Consider the following 16,745-nt stretch of genomic DNA (forward strand, 5'->3'; position numbering starts at 1 on the left):
GCTCTTGGGCTATCTGCAACATCCCAGAGAGGCTTATCCTGCTGTGGAACTCTGCCTGATGTGACCTGAAATGCTCTGTTAATATTAAATGATTACGTGCAATTTCATCAAGGAACATCACAGTGTTTTGTATTTCATATATGATAGTAGCCACGGCTCCAGTTAAGTCCAATATACAATATATATCTCCAGCAAATATTCAGTTTGATTTATGGTGTCTGTTGGGAATCTACCCGTTACTAACTACACATTTCCAGATCTAGACATCAACGTCTTCCACGTCTGCTCTTTGCTATCTTTCTGTCCAAGCTGGGCTGCCTAATGACTGGCAAAGGAATGTGTTTGTTGCTCAGAGCTTGTTCTTGCCATTGAGCTGAGCCCTCTGGGTCTGTCTCACTCACTGAAAGGTCTTGGATGTTGCTACTCTTCTTGCCTTCTCAAGCTTCCCATTTGACGTGTCAGATACAGGAACACAAAGTTGTCTTGTATGTTTAGCTCAATCCCATAACAGCTACATACAACTGAAACAAATGTTGCACCTTGCTCTGTGTGAAATATGTAACTACAGAATAAAAAGCAATGAATGATAATACCTTTTTAATATGCTCTTATAGGGTACACATGGTTCTCTTGGGTAATTAAATAAATCAATAAACAGACAAAACACAGGACACAAAAACAAACATGTGCTCTCCTCAGCAGCCTGGTCTGCGGTTCCCTGCAGCGACTTTACCTCAGCCTCGCCTTGCCCTTGGCACGACCTTTGGCACTAAAGAGAGAGGGAAAACAAGGAGCCAGGTAAGCTTTCTGTGAGGCACAGCGGGATGAAATGGCTTCAGCTATTCATCTAATACCGGGGAGTTGTTGATCTAAGGTTTGTAAGAAATGACAGTAGAACATTTCAATTCACAATATATAGGTGAATTGAAATTATCGTAAATCATACAATTAGACTCCAATTATGGTTTATTCTCCAGGACATTAAAACTGTTTAAAAAATGTTTTAAATACTGTCTTATATTTAGAGTTATAAGTCTGCAGGGATTGTAAGATGTTCCTAGTGTAACAATCTTCTGCCAGGTAAGGGTCTGACATTGAAGTCAGCAGGTGAGACACAAGGGAATTCAAAAACTAGGCTTATAACAATGGGTGTATTTTGTTTTAATCTAAGTTACTCTACAAAGGCTACTTGTTTGCCACTCCTAATGAGCTGATGCGGTTTTTTATTCTTCCCATACTGGACAAAAAGTGTCGTCTCCTTGAGTGTAGTCATGCATAGATTACAGTAGTTTCACAAACACACACACAAACCACCATCACCAATGAGCTGCACGGAAGTGAACACTATGACTGTCAATGTGGCCTCCAATGGCATTCAAGATGCTCCAAGACGCATAAGGATTTTTTTTTTTTTGCACTTAATATTGAAGTCAGTTAATAGCGCAGAGTGTAGGCTATTAACTGTCAAGCTTGGACACCTTATGAATGTCCCAAGGAGGGCCTGAACATTGCGCATTAAGAGCTCATCGGGTTAGTAAAGGACTGTGGAGTTAGTAGGCAAGTTCCATGTTGACAAGAAACGATTGCAAGTTCATCGACTCAACACGGAACATCTCCTGGCTTCTCACAGCTCATCCAGTGCCTACCTCCACAGTCCTGCACAGCAACATCCCCAAACACTTACCTTTGATGGTCCTGCACGCGAACAATGAGCTGAGTGACCTGTGAAGACACACGAAGCTCTGCTAAGCGCTCACACGACACAAGTGCAAACATGACACGCCACGGTATCTCACCTGTGACATCCTACCTCTCCTGCATGGCCTCTCGAACCTATAACCTGTGCCCACTGCACTGTTGCTTACCATAATCCGGCACCTTCCTATCATGCAAACGACCACCTTGACCCGTATCAGACCAGCAAGCAGGCTACGGTAGTGGGGGTGATAAGAAAGCCCTAACAACTCTTCTACTTACAACTTTCCCTGTTCAGTGATACGGCACTGGAGCACACCGATCTGGAAGCAAGTAACAGGTTAAGCCCCGAGGTACACATTTACTATACAAACATCCGAGTATAACAGCGGCTTGACGGAATTCAAGGGGGAGAGAGGACATTTATTTAAATGCAGTTTTAAACATTGAACTTTTTTTTGCTGATGGGGCTATAAGTGTTGTGTAGCACAACTAATACTGATACAACAATGATCGGACAGGAGACCGTGATAGAAATGTGTTGTTTCATGAACGTTTGATATGACAATGATACCCAGAAGTCTATGCAGGTTAACAGAGGGGCATTACGGATGTCCTGAGGGGACAAACTTAAATCAATAGCAATACACAACTATAAGGTCTGTTTCTTGAGCTTTAGCCCTCTTAGATGGTCTCTTGGTTTCATGGTTACCAAGCAATCCAACCCATTTGGTAATGTCCATCTGTGTGAGGGCAGTGTCTCTCACCTCATATTTTTGTCTTTTGAGTTTGTCCGTGAGGTCAAACTTCTCTGACTCCAACTCGATCAACCATTGCCACAGTTCGTTAGCCTTCTCCCTGGGAAGAACATGACAGTTGACCGGTTATAAACGGTGTTTTTCTGCCCCCTTGTGGTTAATAGTGAAAGATGTCCACTGTAATGGCTCGTACAGATACCAGAGCAACTCTGTACTCTTGTAACAACAGAGAGGAACGACCAAGCTTATCCAAATTTAGCATTTGACTAGCCTTGTCCTACTGACTGGGGCTATTATCAGATTTAGTTCACTGTAGGTAAATGTAAGAGGTAAGGAATTAGTAAATGCATACTTCAGTTTGTCATCAGTCAAATGATCAACACTGAGAGGCTTTCGTCGGTCAGCAAGGATCTTCTTCTTCTTCTCCCTCTCAGTCTGCTTTTTGGCCCCTTTTTTGCCCTCAGATTGCTTTTAATGTGCAAGCAGAGTTTTAGGCTCACAGAGTTCAATCACACAGCACAATGCATTACACTGTACTTGGATTAAATCAGTGTTCTGAAATAACTGATATTTTCTTTCTGTCAAAAGTCAAATACATACATTTTTCAAAGCACCTTTCCATAATTTGATTGTTGCAATTAAAGATTAAAGATTAGAAAACATGTGCTTGGGTATAAGACACGGATATTTTGAATGACATGAGTGTTTGTAAGAACTACACAAGCCTAGAGTGACCTTGAGTGTTTGTAAGGAATACACAAACCTTTTGCTGCAAGCCTCCAAGCGACTGGGTCGTTTTGGTGAGGGCTTTCTTCTTCTTGGCATCATCATCTTGCTTCTTCCGCTGCTCATCCTGTTCCTTCCTCTCCTTCTCTTCCTGCTCACCAGAACAAGACAGGTTAAGAACTAGACTCTTCTGGAGAAATAATGTAATCATTTGTGTCCCTCCGTTTTAATTTAGATTCACTGCAGTTTTGTGTACCAGAAATTGAAGCCTACTATATACATTATTATTATTATTACAGGATTATGACTGAAAAAGTCATTTATGATATTGCTAGTTTGGAGTATTGCATGCAGACTTAAGCTCATTCAGAGGCTATGGTGAAAAGACATTTAGCTTGTGAAATGGACACAGGGTAGCACAGTCGGGGTGCTTACAGCTAGCCTAGCCTGCCTCTCCTTATCTCTCTCCGATCGTATCCTCTGCTGCTCAGCTCTCTCGGCACGTCGCTTCTCCTACGCAGGCCGCCAACAGCCACACACAAACACCAACAGAGAGGGAGGAGGGTAGGAGGGGAGGGAGAGACACAGGGATCGAGGGAGGGAGAGAGAGAGAGTGTGTGTGTGTGTGGGAGCGTCTGTTTGTCAGGTTACTGCGGTGAAATCATTTCTTGCATCACCTGCCGTAGAGACACTTGGGTGTGTCATCCTGCAGGCAGGGGGCTACTTACGATCCTGCTGACAAGAGTGATGAGCTCCTCCTCGTCTTTCTTCCTCTGGATGAAATGAGCCTCGATGAGGGACTGCAGCTCTGACAAATCTTTATCCTGGCGCTTCCGGTGGATGTCCTGTATAGGCCCACCAGAAGGCATTAGTTGTCAAAGCAAGCTTTTTCTGTGTGTGTGTGTGTGTGTGTGTGTGTGTGTGTGTGTGTGTGTGTGTGTGTGTGTGTGTGTGTGTGTGTGTGTGTGTGTGTGTGTGTGTGTGTGTGTGTGTATGTGTGAGTGTGTCTGTGTGTGTCTGTGCGTGTGTGTGTGTGTGTGTGTGTGTGTGTGGGTGTGTGTGTGTGCGCGCGTGCGTGGGTGTGTGTGTGTGTGTGAGTGTTTGTGAGTGTCTGTGTGCGTGTTAATGTATCTGTATGTCAGGCTCTGGGCTCTGTAAAGCACCTTGAGACATTTTTTTTGATTTGGTGCTATATAAATCAAATTTAAATTGAATTGAAGAATCAAACTCACATCAAAGTCCACTTTTTCTCCTTCTGGAATTTTTGGTGCTGCCACATTTGGCATGAACCTACAGAGTTACCGTGGAGACGAATGGAATGGTTTTAGTTTTACCAAACAATTAAACCATGGGAGTGAATTTCATAATGTATATATTTATATTTATATTTATGTAATATAATTATTCATAATGTAGATTAATATTAAAAACACTTACTTTGGTTTCAGCTTGTCTGTAAAATATCAGACAAAAACATTATTTATATTACTACAATGGCACAAGACACTAATGAATAGATATCAGTATTGAATCTGTTAATCAGGATTAACAATCAGATCGAATAATCAAAAGGGCTACTGAATAAAAAGTGACACTAAATGTGCAAATAAAAAATATATTGATAACATACCTTCCTCCCTTCAGTGTGATGGAGAGAAAGAAAGATCAATTAATCACTGGATTCATGCAATATCTTCAGATCTATCAACATTTATGTTTGGTCAGTTGTTTATATTTGAGGATCAATAGTATTGACTGATGTAAACTTACTGGACTTCCTCCGTCACTTCCTCTGTGTCACCCATGTTTGTGAGCTGCGGAACCCTAAAACCAATGTTTGATATTACAACCCAATGTGGAGAACAAACAGCACCTACGTAGTATGCATGCTTGTGTATGTATTGAATAATTTCACAGACGTTTCCTGTAACCAAATGTAATGGGCCATATACGTGCCATTTCTGAGAAAAGGGTAACCCCATTCATGCCTCTACAAATGCCACCTGTCACAGAGCTGTACCGAAGTTATTCAGTACATGCACATTGCCTTTGATGTGGAGAATGACTTGCAAGTTACATGTCATATTTAGCATACTGCCATCCTTATGAACGCTTTTCAAGGTCACATGAGTATACTTGAATATGCTGTATATGTCTCGTTTTTGCTATTAATCTATTGATGCGGTATTGTTTATCACCAAGCATGTTACATGTTTAAAGTATCTGGCATGCTGTTTTATTTTCTCTTATCATTGTCTTTGTTGACTTCCATTTTCCATCATTTTAGCTTTGCCTCTAGCCTCAAATAGATAGATGTTGTTGCAGTATAACAATCAAAAGTTGCTTTTATTCAGTCCCAGACTGTCAATGCTTTACACCAAACTCCACATCCTCTAAGAGATAGTTTAATAGCATTAATTTATCAATAGTTCTAAATAGGCACAAGAATATAGAATATATAATAAATATATAATTAAAAGCTAACAGAGAGAAACTCCTCTTACCTAAATCCCAGGAGCCAGGAAAATGTCTTATTGTTTGCAGGCCGGCAGTGTAGTAGACAGGTTGAGGTTACAATGCTAACATACTATTGTCTTTGCAACCACATGACCATAGTGGCCACTGATTGGTGGATGTTGGAGACCCTGTCTATTGTTAGCTAATGGGAAACCCTTAAGATATGTGTCAATAAAAATCCTAAAATCATGCATTGTACCGTCGCCATCATAGTTAACCTTGTTACATTCATATATGTGTACTTCTGAAGACTATTGGGGTTTAACCCCATGGAGATCAGTGGACTTAATGAACAAAAACAGGCATAAACATGTCTTTCAAATATGCATTTATTTCTGTTGCGCAACTGATGATAAAAATCAGTTCAACAACAACAACAATTAGCTAAATCTAATATCAAGTCATTTTAAGCGAGCTATGCAAAAGCCAAATACTCTGATGAACTGTACTTTTAATGTCCTACAGGTTTAATGAAATGTTTCACAATAGGGTCTTTAGATAGTAAGTGACAACAACAGGGCCACTTCATGTCATTCCGCCGTCACAGAGCACATTTGATTTCCACCCATGCCATGGCTTATATTAAATCAAAGGGCTAGAACCATAAACTTTAAGGCCACGGGCCATTTTTAGAAGTGAGATGAGCGTAAGATGAGCCACGGTTCCCCGTTTAACCATCATGGCCGGTATTAAAACAGTCCCCTTATTCAAAATGCCTTTCCCTGATAGGGCAAGCATTCAAATTAGCCTTCTTTTCCTTCTTGTTGTCCATTTGGACATCTCTGGGACTGAGCTGGATTGAGGGAGAGTGTCGGTGTAAACATCTTGCTCAATGATAGGATGCTCTATTGTGATCCTGATATGACACCAGCAGCTGTCTGTCTACCTAGACATCTACCTGATTGACACCATGCTCTCATACATAAGCTCTGTAGATCTTTTCTGAAATAAAGTTCTAATAATATAATGAATAGAATGTACACATCAATAGTGTCATGAGGCACATGTTTACAGGGTAGTTGGTTGCTGCCATGATGGTCATGTTGGTCTAGGTAAACTCAACTTGATGTTAAGTTTGACTGATTTATTTCTCTTGAAGTGCTCTTCCTAGTTGCATTTAACTGCAGTAAGCTTCTCTTCCACATCTGCGAGTTTTGAGTAATGACCACTCTGAATGCAATGGGGCTTGTTGTCCAGCAGCAGTCTTTATTTATTCTGCAGTCAGTCAGCATTTATTCTGTGTGCAGTGGCACAATGAAACTAGCTGCAAGCAAGCTATGAGAGCTCAACTCTTTGAGAGATTACACTTATACACAGTCACTTATTTTCAAAAGCATCAAGTAAATGACCCACTTGCCAAGTGCAGTATTTGTCATGTAATCAACATCTAAAGCAGAACTGAATTACACAGTTACACACACACTACACTTATGAAAAGGTTTGCAATCACTTTGAATACTGTAAGAGTTACTGAATGGCTGTATAACAATGAAATGAAGCATTCTGCTCTGACAGATCACATAAAGATGGATGCTTCCTGTGAGATTTAACGGAATGCAGTGCCAGTTGAGGAAAAGATGCAGCCTCTGTCTTGAGGTTCATGGTCACATGCACCAGAAAGCTTAGAGTCAGTGAATAGAATCAGACATTTATATGGCAGACATCTTGCATTAGGTAACACACCTGTGGGTTATACTGTGTTATACTGTGTTATATGGATGCCAATTAAAATGCCTATAATGTTTTCCCTCCTTTGGTTGTAATTAAGACAGTTTTCCATGACCATCGTATTACCAGTACAACATGCTGCAGTTTGAACATCATTATTAATTTTCAAGTGTGGGTAATAAACACAGTCCCTTCTGTGATTTGTTGGCGTACATCTGGTGGTTATGGTGACGATGTTTTTGTTGATTGTCTGCCCTTGAAGTCTGTCTTGTCTTCTTTCCAAAGAGTAGAAGGGAGAGAGGGTACAAGGGAGAGGGCATTGTTTACAACAGGCCTTTAAGTTTAATGGTATTATAATTTTAAATCACAGATATTAGTGTGATAGAGAGTGAGAAAGAGAGAGAGAGAGAGAGAGAGAGAGACAGAATAACACACAGAAAGGTATAACAAACACAGATTTTGTGTGCCTGTATGTGTTTGTTTGTTTGTTTGTTTGTGTGTGTGTGTGTGTGTGCCTGAATGTGTTTGTGTGTGTGTATGTATTTGTGTGTGTGTGTGTGCCTGAATGTGTTTGTGTGTGTGTATGTGTTTTGTCTGTGTGTGTATGTGTGCGTGTGCCTGAATATGTTTGTGTGTGTGTGTGTGTGTGTGTGTGTGTGTGTGTGTGTGTGTGTGTGTGTTTAATGTGTTTGTGTGTGTTTTTTTTATGTGTTAGTGTTAGTGTGTGTGTGTGTGTGTGTGTGTGTGTGTGTGTGTGGGTGTGGGTGTGTGTGTGTGTGCCTGTGTGTGTTTGTCTGTGTGTGTGTTTAATGTGTGTGTGTTTGTGTGTGTGTATGTGTTTGTGTGTGTGTGTCTGTTTGTGTGTGTGTGTGTTTAATGTGTTTGTGTGTGTGTATGTGTTTGTGTGTGTGTGTGTTTAATATGTGTGCATGCATGTATGTGAGGCATAGCGACTAGTATGATGATCTGCATCCTCTGGGGTCGTCCAGAGTGACACTACACTGCATGGCCTTGCATTGTCAGTTGTCCCTCTCGTCATTCTGAAGGGGACTATTTCTGCAGGGAATGACCAAGGTTGCTGGGAGGAGGGGGTGGGCAGAGGTATTGTGGGTATTGTGGGGTTAAGGGGGTTGAGGGGCACTATTTAAAGTGAGGAGCAATCTTATCCTTTCCACTCCCCTCAGACAGAGCAAGCCTTTGGAAAAGAGGCACGGTAAATGTTAGCATTAGAGGCTTTCAGCCATTTAGCAACTAATCCGAATATTCATCCCATAATGCTTTGCTGAGAGCGCTCTGGCGCAAGCTGCCCGGTCACACAGGGCAGGCCTGCAGTGGCACAGCACGCTAACCCCTAGAGACCCTCGCAGGTAATGTGACAAGCAGACAGCTGCAGCCCTCGGCATGCGTGCCAGTATGCTGTCACAGTGGCCGCTATCGCCCTGCTCAGGTGGCACTGCGGAGATATATGTGCGCCCTGCCAAGAGCCTGCAAGGTTCTTTATACAAGGAAACAAGGTCAGGGCTTTTAAATATAGAGCCCCGAGGCATTCGAATGAGTGCGCACACAGAGCAAAATTTACTGCACTGCGACCAGGGTCCAGGAGTCAGTTGCGGTGAGGCTGGGTGCGGCTTGCCAAATGCGCTGTCAATCACAGGGGAGAGGGTCTGGAACCTTAACTCCTGTCTGCTGGAGGGCAGGACATTCTAGCTCCTGCCAGCATGAGGATGAGTGGTTAAGGGTAATTGTGGTAATGTGCTAAGTTAACTAGGAATGCCACTGATGCAGAAGACAACCAAAATTCACCTAGACACACATTAAGATTTTGTACTTACAGGCACAAACTAACAGAGAGAGCCAGAAGAATAGGGGTAGAGGTCATGAAGAAAAGAGAAAAGAGAAGAGAAACAAACAAACAAAGAAACAAAAGAGAAGAGAAACAGTCAAGTGTTTTTAATACTGACCACTCATGGCTTATTTCTTTCCTGACAGGGCCACCTAAGGAAACAGCAGGAAAACATACAGTGAGAATTGTGGAAACTGTGAATTGTGGGTATTCTCTTTCAAGAGTCAAGTAAAATGTCAAGTACCAAAAAGAACAGATTATAAAGGGTAACAAAAAACAAGGAAACTAAAGATTATGCTTTATGATACACCCATTTTCTTTCCCCATAGAATTCAAACATAGCTTTGGCCTTAATTTACTATTCAGAATGGCTTAGCAAAACAAAATATCTATAGTGTTACTGCTAAAATATGAAAATCAAATGTTTATCACAGTACTAATTGATTATTTCATAGTTGTGACATTTCTAAAGGACATCATTTCCTTGTTTTATGTTAAGTGAGTCATTAAAAATAAAAAATGAGTCAGTAATATGCAATGCAATATGCTATATGGCTAATACTTGCACATGGCATTGCAGTTTGTAAGTTGCCCTCTACAATGGCAATGTGTTTGTGTGTGTGTGTGTGTGTGTGTGTGTGTGTGTGTGTGTGTGTGTGTGTGTGTGTGTGTGTGTGTGTGTGTGTGTGTGTGTGTGTGTGTGTGTGTGTGTGTGTGTGTGTGTGTGCGTGCGTGCGTGCGTGCGTGTGTGTGTGTGTGCGTATGTGTGTGTGTTTGTGTGTGTGCGTATGTGTGTGTGTGTGCATATGTGTGTGTGTATGTATGTGTGTGTGTGTGTGTGTGTGTGTGTGTGGGTGTGGGTGTGGATGTGTGTGTGTGTGTGTGTGCGTATATGTGTGTAGTGTATGACTTCTTACTCTGCCTGTGGGGCCGCTCTTGTTTTCCAACAGACTGCGTGGTTTGGTGCCGTCAGCTGGGTTTGGATCCTGGTGGGTGAGTAAAAATGACCCCTGTTAGTTTCCACTGGCTCATAGGCACAACATCCAACACCCACTCTCCTCCCCTGCCAGGGATGCCACTGCCCCACTGGGCCATCCCTGGCTCTCGGACCGGGCTTTAATCACCGGTCACGTCCTTCTCATACCTGTGGATGCGCATGAAGAAGGGAGAGCAGAGAGATCCAGCTCGGGGAGATCAACTAAGGGAACTAGAGCGCATCAAGGAGGCATGCAGAAAAGACAAACAACAGTTAAAGATACAGTGGGTCTAAAGAACAGATTCAAACAGAGAACAAAATAGGATAGAGACAGCATACATTTAAGACTATACTGTGACTAAACTCAACGATACCAGAATGGTTTGTTGAGCCCTGAGGAGAAACTGCCTGTATTTTAGGTTCATCTCCATGTTATTCTTCTGGAGTGAATCTGAAATGACTCTGTGTTGTTGTGCTACTACCCTTTTAACCACAAGAGGGACGTCTTGTATAAATAATGAGCTGCCAGCAGGCCAAAAGATTTTTCTAAGATTATTCTAGTTCTAGTCTAGAATATTATATGTAACACAAAGTTTTCATTAATTACACATCCTTTGACTTCAACGTAAGCCAGAAAATTGGTTCAACTGTACCAATAGCCTTCTCATATTCTGGACATGGCTCTATAGTGTAGTTCAGTGCATTTGTAATACAGAGCAGCTGTAACATAAAATATTATTTCTGTGAGGGCATATTCATTTTTAACAAATGAAAAATCAAAACATTCTCCTCTTTCCCTTCCCAAATGTTCAAACTGATCAAATATCTCCTTCCAGCTGGGTTTCAGGACCATCCCTGCTACCCATTCTTGCATCGAAGTAGTTGTACGATGAATATGCTGGTCTGAGTGATCTTAAGGGACCTGTGAGGGAATCTTAAAATAAATATGGAGCTGAGATGAAATATGGCCAGCGTGAGAGAGAGAAAGAGGGAAAGAGGGAAAGAGGGAAAGAGGGAGTAGGAGAGAGAGGGTAGAGAGTGGGAATGCCGCCACCTGGCTCGTGGTGAATAAATGCTTTGACGCCAGTGACCTTCCTGCAAGCTGATGCCCAGAACTTCCAGTCATTTATTCTCATAGGGTGTAAATGTGTCCATTTGTTAAATGTGCTTTCATGCACTGAATGTTAAAAATCTATTTATCTATTTATCTTGTTATGTTGTTGTTATTCTGCAAAATGCTATCAGCAAATGTAGTCACCAATTGTCATCACAAGAGACATTTTCACATTTCCGAGTATGTTCCTGTCCACTAGGTGGCAATAGATAACTGCAGATATAGTGTGAAACCGTCAGTTTAACCATTAATTTGCAGGTGCCTTAAGCTGATACCACACTCGGGCATTTAACTGGTATCCTGAGCATACTTGCATACATTAAGAATTTGTTTATATGTGAGAAAGTGTAGGGTGATTGATTGTTTACAGCAGGCTTTGCTGGAGCTGTCTTATCAGGCTCTGGGGTTTTGTTTTTCCAGCTGTTGAGGCGACCAGCCACGCCTGTATTCATCCCAGATGTTTCCTGCACAAAGATGACAAGAGTTCATCTCCAATTAGTGGAGTTCAATCAAATGTAAGGCCCAAACCTTCTTCACTCTCCTCTCTCCTCTCTTCCATACCTCCCGCCTCCATTTGTACTCAGCATCTCCAAAACCTTCCCACTTTCCACTTCTTTCTCCTTTACCCAGCCCCTTGCCCCTTGCCCCCCCCCCCCCTCCTGCCTTTCATTCACCTTGCACTCTGCTTTCGGCGGGGCCGCTGCGGGGCTCGTTGGAAAGCTCTGCACATTGCCCTTCTCCCACATGCTCTTGATATTCCGCACGCCGGCCTCTCCTGGCACATCCACCAGAGGGGACTTGGGAGATCTGGGCTCTCTGCTGCCCTGCAGATAAATCATTATAATGATCTGAGCAATTGAATACTGAGCTCACACAGGGCAGTTTGGAGGGTAGCTGCTGCTTTTGGCTAATGATAGCCCTGAGGACACTTTCAACTGCAACTCTTGTATGAAATGTGCTATATAAATAAAGTATTGCATACTTACTTACTTACTTACTCCACTGCTCTGCTATGGAGTTTGTGACTCACCTGAGCTGCGGATGTGAACTGCTCCAGTCTGTTGCCTATCTTGGTTACAATGGGGGAAACATTATGAGACGCCCTCACTGAGCTGCTGTGGGGAAGGAAACAGGCATATTCAGATGACTAACATGGGTTGAGTGTTTCGCAGGCCAAAAAACATAATCATCCTCACCCTCTGTAATAAAAAAACATTAAATAATAAATTAATTAATATGCAAAACTTGAATTGCTCAATACATAAATGCTTGTAACTCTCTGAAATACTGTATAACACATCCATTACATGAACATCTATGACAAACATTGAAAACATGAGATACAAATCATGTTACCTCTTCTGCGCAGACTTGTTCAAAAATTGAGCTTTCTCGCCAATCTAGCAAAGCAAAGAAACAGAGGTGTTGAAACCCAATGCAACTACTTTTTTTGTACTTGGAGGTCACTGCTGGCAGGCGTTCACCAACCTTTGAGGCAGGGCCCTTGGAGCCAACACACTTGAAGGCTGCCTTAGCCTCGCCTTCTGTACCATCTCCCTTCTGTCGTTTCTCTGCCGCCTCTGCTCTCCTCTTCTCTATCTCCTCTTTCATCCTCCTCTTCTCCTCCTGAGAGTCACATGAAGGAGTGGCACTGGTTAAGTGACTGATTTCCGTAGCGCTAAAAGCTTGTAATTTCAGAATAAACATGGATAAGTCTCAAGTATCATCAAATGCCATTCATTTATACAAATGAGAGTGAGAGAGCCAAGCCTGCATCTGCCTACCTATTGCTCCCAGCTAAGTTGTCACTGGTATTTTTCGCTAGAAGAAATGATGGGACATTCTGAGGGCCCTCAGTGACCAGTGGGACTGGCTAAGTGCAATGACGTTAAAATGAAGAGTTTGTTTCAAAATGTAGTTACAGCAATGGCGGCTGTGCTAGAGCTAGACGAAGCAATACAAACAGCAGTAGCAACGCTAGCAAACATAAAAGGATCGAACCCAGACCAAGAAGAATGTGTACAATTATTCATCAAGGGTAAAGACATTGTTGCCTGACTGCCAATGGGGTTTGGGAAAAGTCTACTATAGCAGCTTGCTTCGCTGGTGGCAAATTTAATGTTGAAGATATGTTGTGTGGAGGTCAATGCCGATTGGTTAAAGGCTGGTCCAGTGGCCCATTATGAAACCATTGGAAACAAATCCTAAATGGAGCACAGCCAGACCCTATTCACAAGTGAATTTGGATATGGTTATACCAGGCTAGAGAGAGCCCATCTACCTGCTGGATATACCAAGCTAGAGAGAGCCCATCTACCTGCTGGATATACCAAGCTAGAGAGAGCCCAACTACCTGCTGGATATACCTGTACCCACCCATCTCTAGTCCTATAGTTTGGTAACTCACCTCCTCCTTGGCCTTCTTCTCAGCCAGCTCCTGTTTCTTCTGCTTCTCCTCTTCCTCCAGGATCTTCTTCCTCTCCTCCCTCTTCTTCTTCAGCACCTCCAGCTCGGCTTCGGCCTCGTGCTGCTTGGCCTTGATCTTCTGGAACTGCTCGCCTTCCTGCTCGTTGCGCTTTTTCTTCAGCTCCATCAGCTTGCGTTCGGCCTCCAGCTCCTCTTTACTCGCCGGCTCCTTGGTCCCAACACCTCGGCTGGAGAGATACAGTATGTATATGCAGAAACATACACATGCAGTCACACATGCACATAGACACATACATATGCACCCCCCCCCACACACACACACACACACAAACATATCTGTGAGTTGATATTAGGTTTGTACATTGCTTTGTCTGACCTTGGGGTCTTCTCTGGTTTCTTCAGCTTTGTGGGGTCAGGAAGACTTCCATTTTGTTGTTTGATGTTCTGTTTTCAAACACACACACACACACACACACACACACACACACACACACACACACACAGAGGGAGAGAGAGACAGAGAGAGAAGGTGAGAGAAAGACAAAGACAGAGAGTGCCTTCATATCCAGCACTATCTAAAATATGGCTCCATAAGTTGATAGTGTTCTCACCTGTTCCCGTAGGAAGGCTGGCTTTCGCTTTTCCTCGACAGTCTAAGAGGTTAAATTGAAATCAAAGAATGCATCACACCACAGAATGCAAGCAAGGATATGAAATGCTAAATTAATCCTTGTGCACCTTCAGTAAGACACCATTACTCTCACTACAAGCATTGACAAACATTGAGAAAGATTTTACTGATCACTCGTGAAAAGACAAAGTGGCCGCACCTCCTCTTTTTTAAATTTAGAGGCCTTTTCCTCCGCCTCCCTCTTCCATTTGGGTTTATCCTCGGCCTCCTTCTTTGGGGCCGCGGTCTTCTCTTCCACTTTCTTGAGTGTGACTGGTTTCTCTTCCACTTTCTTGAGTGTGACTGGTTTCTCTTCCACTTTCTTGAGTGTGACTGGTTTCTCCTCCACTTTCGCAGGAGGGAACTTTTTCTCCTCAACCTCTTTTTTAGCTTTCTGTTTTTCTTCAGCCTCTCTTTTCCATTTGGCCACTGGGGCTTCAGTCTTTTCAGGTTTCTTCTCCTCCTCTTTCTTCCATTTGGGGACTTTTTCCTCCACTCTTTCGGCCTTCTTCTCTGGCTCTTTCTTGACCGGTTGAGGTCTCTCCTCCACTCTTTCGGCCTTCTTCTCTGGCTCTTTCTTGACCGGTTGAGGTTTCTCCTCCACTTTTTCGCCCTTCTTCTCCGGCTCCCTCTGGGTTGTTTTGGGTTTATCCTCAACCTTGGCCTTAGGCTTCTCTTGCTCCTCCACACTCACTGGAGCAGGTGGTGCCACCTCAACAACAGGCTTCACTTCATCCTTCTTCACTTCTGCTGGTTCCTCTTTGACTTCAGACTTTGCTGTGTCCTCCACCACAGCCTCTTCTTCCTACAAATGCAAGAATGCGTTTCCATTTGTCATTACCAAACAATACCCCAAATTATTCAAACTATAATTAACACCACATGAATGCCAAACCTCATTTTTGCAATGGCTTTTTCTCATCAGTGGAATGGAAACACGTAAGCTCCTTCTATGACCCTATCATGTACAGCTGCAGTACCTAAGTATTAAAAGCAACTCCTTTTAATCTCTTACCTGCAATACAAATTAATGGTTTTTGAGGTGTTTAAATGTTTAAGTGTGTTTAAGTCTTTAAGTGTTTAAGTGTGTTTAAGTGTATATGTAGTGTATATTGATTGAAGTGTGGATCTCACCGGCTCCGTCAGCTCTGGTGTGGACTTCTCCTCCTCTGCATCAGCTTTCTCCTCCTCAGCTTTCGTCTCACTCACTGCAGCCACCACTACTGATTCCGCCTCCACTTTGATAGTTTCTTCTGCAGCGGTGCTCTCCTCTTCTTTCTTCTTCTCCTCCTCCTCCTTCTCTCTGCTGGAGCTGGTCTCGTGGGTCGAGACCTCGTTATGGGTGGGTTCCTCCACGGCTCCGTCTCGCTGATGCTCGCTGTGGCTGGACGACCTCTCCTCCGTGCCGTTGGTGCCGTCCAGGCCGTCGCCGACGGCGGGGTCCAGCGACTTCTGCCTCTCCAGGGCATCCCTCATCCGCCGCTGCCGCCTCTTCTCTCGCTTGGCAATGCGGTCCAGCAGGGCCTGGTCATCCTCACTGCCTCCGTCCGGAATGGCCATGATAGAGGAGACCAAGTCAGTCCCTTTGCCGTCAGCCACACTGCATAACACAGGAGACAGACACAGGAGCACTCAGTCTGGATGTAAAAAAGGAGTTCAGTTAACCCATATTAAACCAACCCTTTCCATATATAGTCAGAGGATGGGCAATTTATAATGTGGATTGCGTTACAATAATGTAGATATGAAATGCATTTGAAATATCAAATGTGCCTGTTGGTACTTTGAATTACCTGTTGTTTCATCACCTGTTCGGTATAAAATATAATAGATACATCATGCATGACCCGGGCCCTGTCTAGTCCTGGTCTGACATGAGCTAATGCTGAACTGTCTGTGGTTAATATTACACGTGGTATCTACCTGTTGATGTCGGAGCCGGTGGATTCCTCATTGTCTTTGTTGCGCAGTCTCTCCAGACGGGCCTGTCTCCTGCTCTCTCGCGCCTCCTCATCCTCGTCACCGCCCTGGCCTGACCTACAGCTCACCAGCACCAGAGACAAGGGCCATCAGTAGACTGAACAGAACTTGGACAGCAAGGGAGGGAGTCTTTTTTAAAGTAAAGTGCAAAACATGATTCAAGATTTTCAGTAGGCTGAAAATGTAAGCCTTGGACTATGGACATCATATCGAGAGCACATACATAGATATAGAAGCAATATCAGTATCAAGAAATATCAACAGTCAACTGTTCACACATATGCGTTACAAAAGTGTTTATATATATATATATATATGTATGGTGAACCTTTTACAAGAGGAGAGAATAAACACACACCAAACATGGGAAG

At 43.1% G+C, this 16,745-nt stretch overlaps 2 protein-coding genes across 9 annotated transcripts in view; both read right to left on the reverse strand.

The window, feature by feature from the left end:
* Positions 1 to 582: 582 nt before the first annotated feature.
* tnnt2d (troponin T2d, cardiac) lies at positions 583 to 5,727 on the reverse strand. Of its 2 annotated transcripts, none has more exons than XM_012842436.2 (12): positions 5,684 to 5,727; positions 4,950 to 5,003; positions 4,810 to 4,817; positions 4,617 to 4,632; positions 4,412 to 4,469; positions 3,908 to 4,024; positions 3,615 to 3,692; positions 3,217 to 3,330; positions 2,806 to 2,921; positions 2,463 to 2,553; positions 1,978 to 2,018; positions 583 to 769 (listed from the first exon to the last, which is right to left on the reverse strand). In XM_012842436.2, exons 2-12 carry the CDS (start codon positions 4,982 to 4,984, stop codon positions 730 to 732), a joined length of 714 nt encoding a protein of 237 aa, XP_012697890.1. In that variant the 5' UTR covers positions 4,985 to 5,003; positions 5,684 to 5,727; the 3' UTR covers positions 583 to 729. The 2 variants fall into 2 exon arrangements, with proteins under 2 accessions (XP_012697890.1, XP_031420868.1); XM_031565008.2 differs by lacking the exon at positions 1,978 to 2,018 and adding an exon at positions 1,685 to 1,722 and having other exon boundaries at positions 5,684 to 5,723.
* A 1,155-nt stretch (positions 5,728 to 6,882) lies between these two features.
* cald1b (caldesmon 1b) overlaps positions 6,883 to 16,745 on the reverse strand; it is a 24,728-nt gene continuing 14,865 nt past the window's right edge. For 3 of the 7 annotated variants that reach the window (XM_031564996.2, XM_031564997.2, XM_031564998.2), the window contains exons 3-16: positions 16,318 to 16,431; positions 15,529 to 15,994; positions 14,555 to 15,199; positions 14,336 to 14,377; positions 14,101 to 14,168; positions 13,705 to 13,951; positions 12,786 to 12,923; positions 12,654 to 12,697; positions 12,328 to 12,412; positions 11,972 to 12,121; positions 11,666 to 11,761; positions 10,125 to 10,193; positions 9,326 to 9,359; positions 6,883 to 7,636 (exon numbers count right to left, since the gene is read on the reverse strand). In XM_031564996.2, coding sequence (XP_031420856.1) covers positions 9,336 to 9,359; positions 10,125 to 10,193; positions 11,666 to 11,761; positions 11,972 to 12,121; positions 12,328 to 12,412; positions 12,654 to 12,697; positions 12,786 to 12,923; positions 13,705 to 13,951; positions 14,101 to 14,168; positions 14,336 to 14,377; positions 14,555 to 15,199; positions 15,529 to 15,994; positions 16,318 to 16,431 — 2,188 coding nt within the window. In that variant the 3' untranslated portion in view covers positions 6,883 to 7,636; positions 9,326 to 9,335. Of the gene's footprint in view, positions 7,640 to 9,325; positions 9,360 to 10,124; positions 10,194 to 11,665; positions 11,762 to 11,971; positions 12,122 to 12,327; positions 12,413 to 12,653; positions 12,698 to 12,785; positions 12,924 to 13,704; positions 13,952 to 14,100; positions 14,169 to 14,335; positions 14,378 to 14,554; positions 15,200 to 15,528; positions 15,995 to 16,317; positions 16,432 to 16,745 lie in introns of all 7 variants that reach the window. The other 4 variants (XM_031565000.2, XM_031564999.2, XM_042706764.1 and 1 more) reach the window with 4 other exon arrangements.

The sequence above is a fragment of the Clupea harengus genome, chromosome 3, assembly GCF_900700415.2.
Source record: "Clupea harengus chromosome 3, Ch_v2.0.2, whole genome shotgun sequence".
Lineage (NCBI taxonomy): Eukaryota > Metazoa > Chordata > Actinopteri > Clupeiformes > Clupeidae > Clupea > Clupea harengus.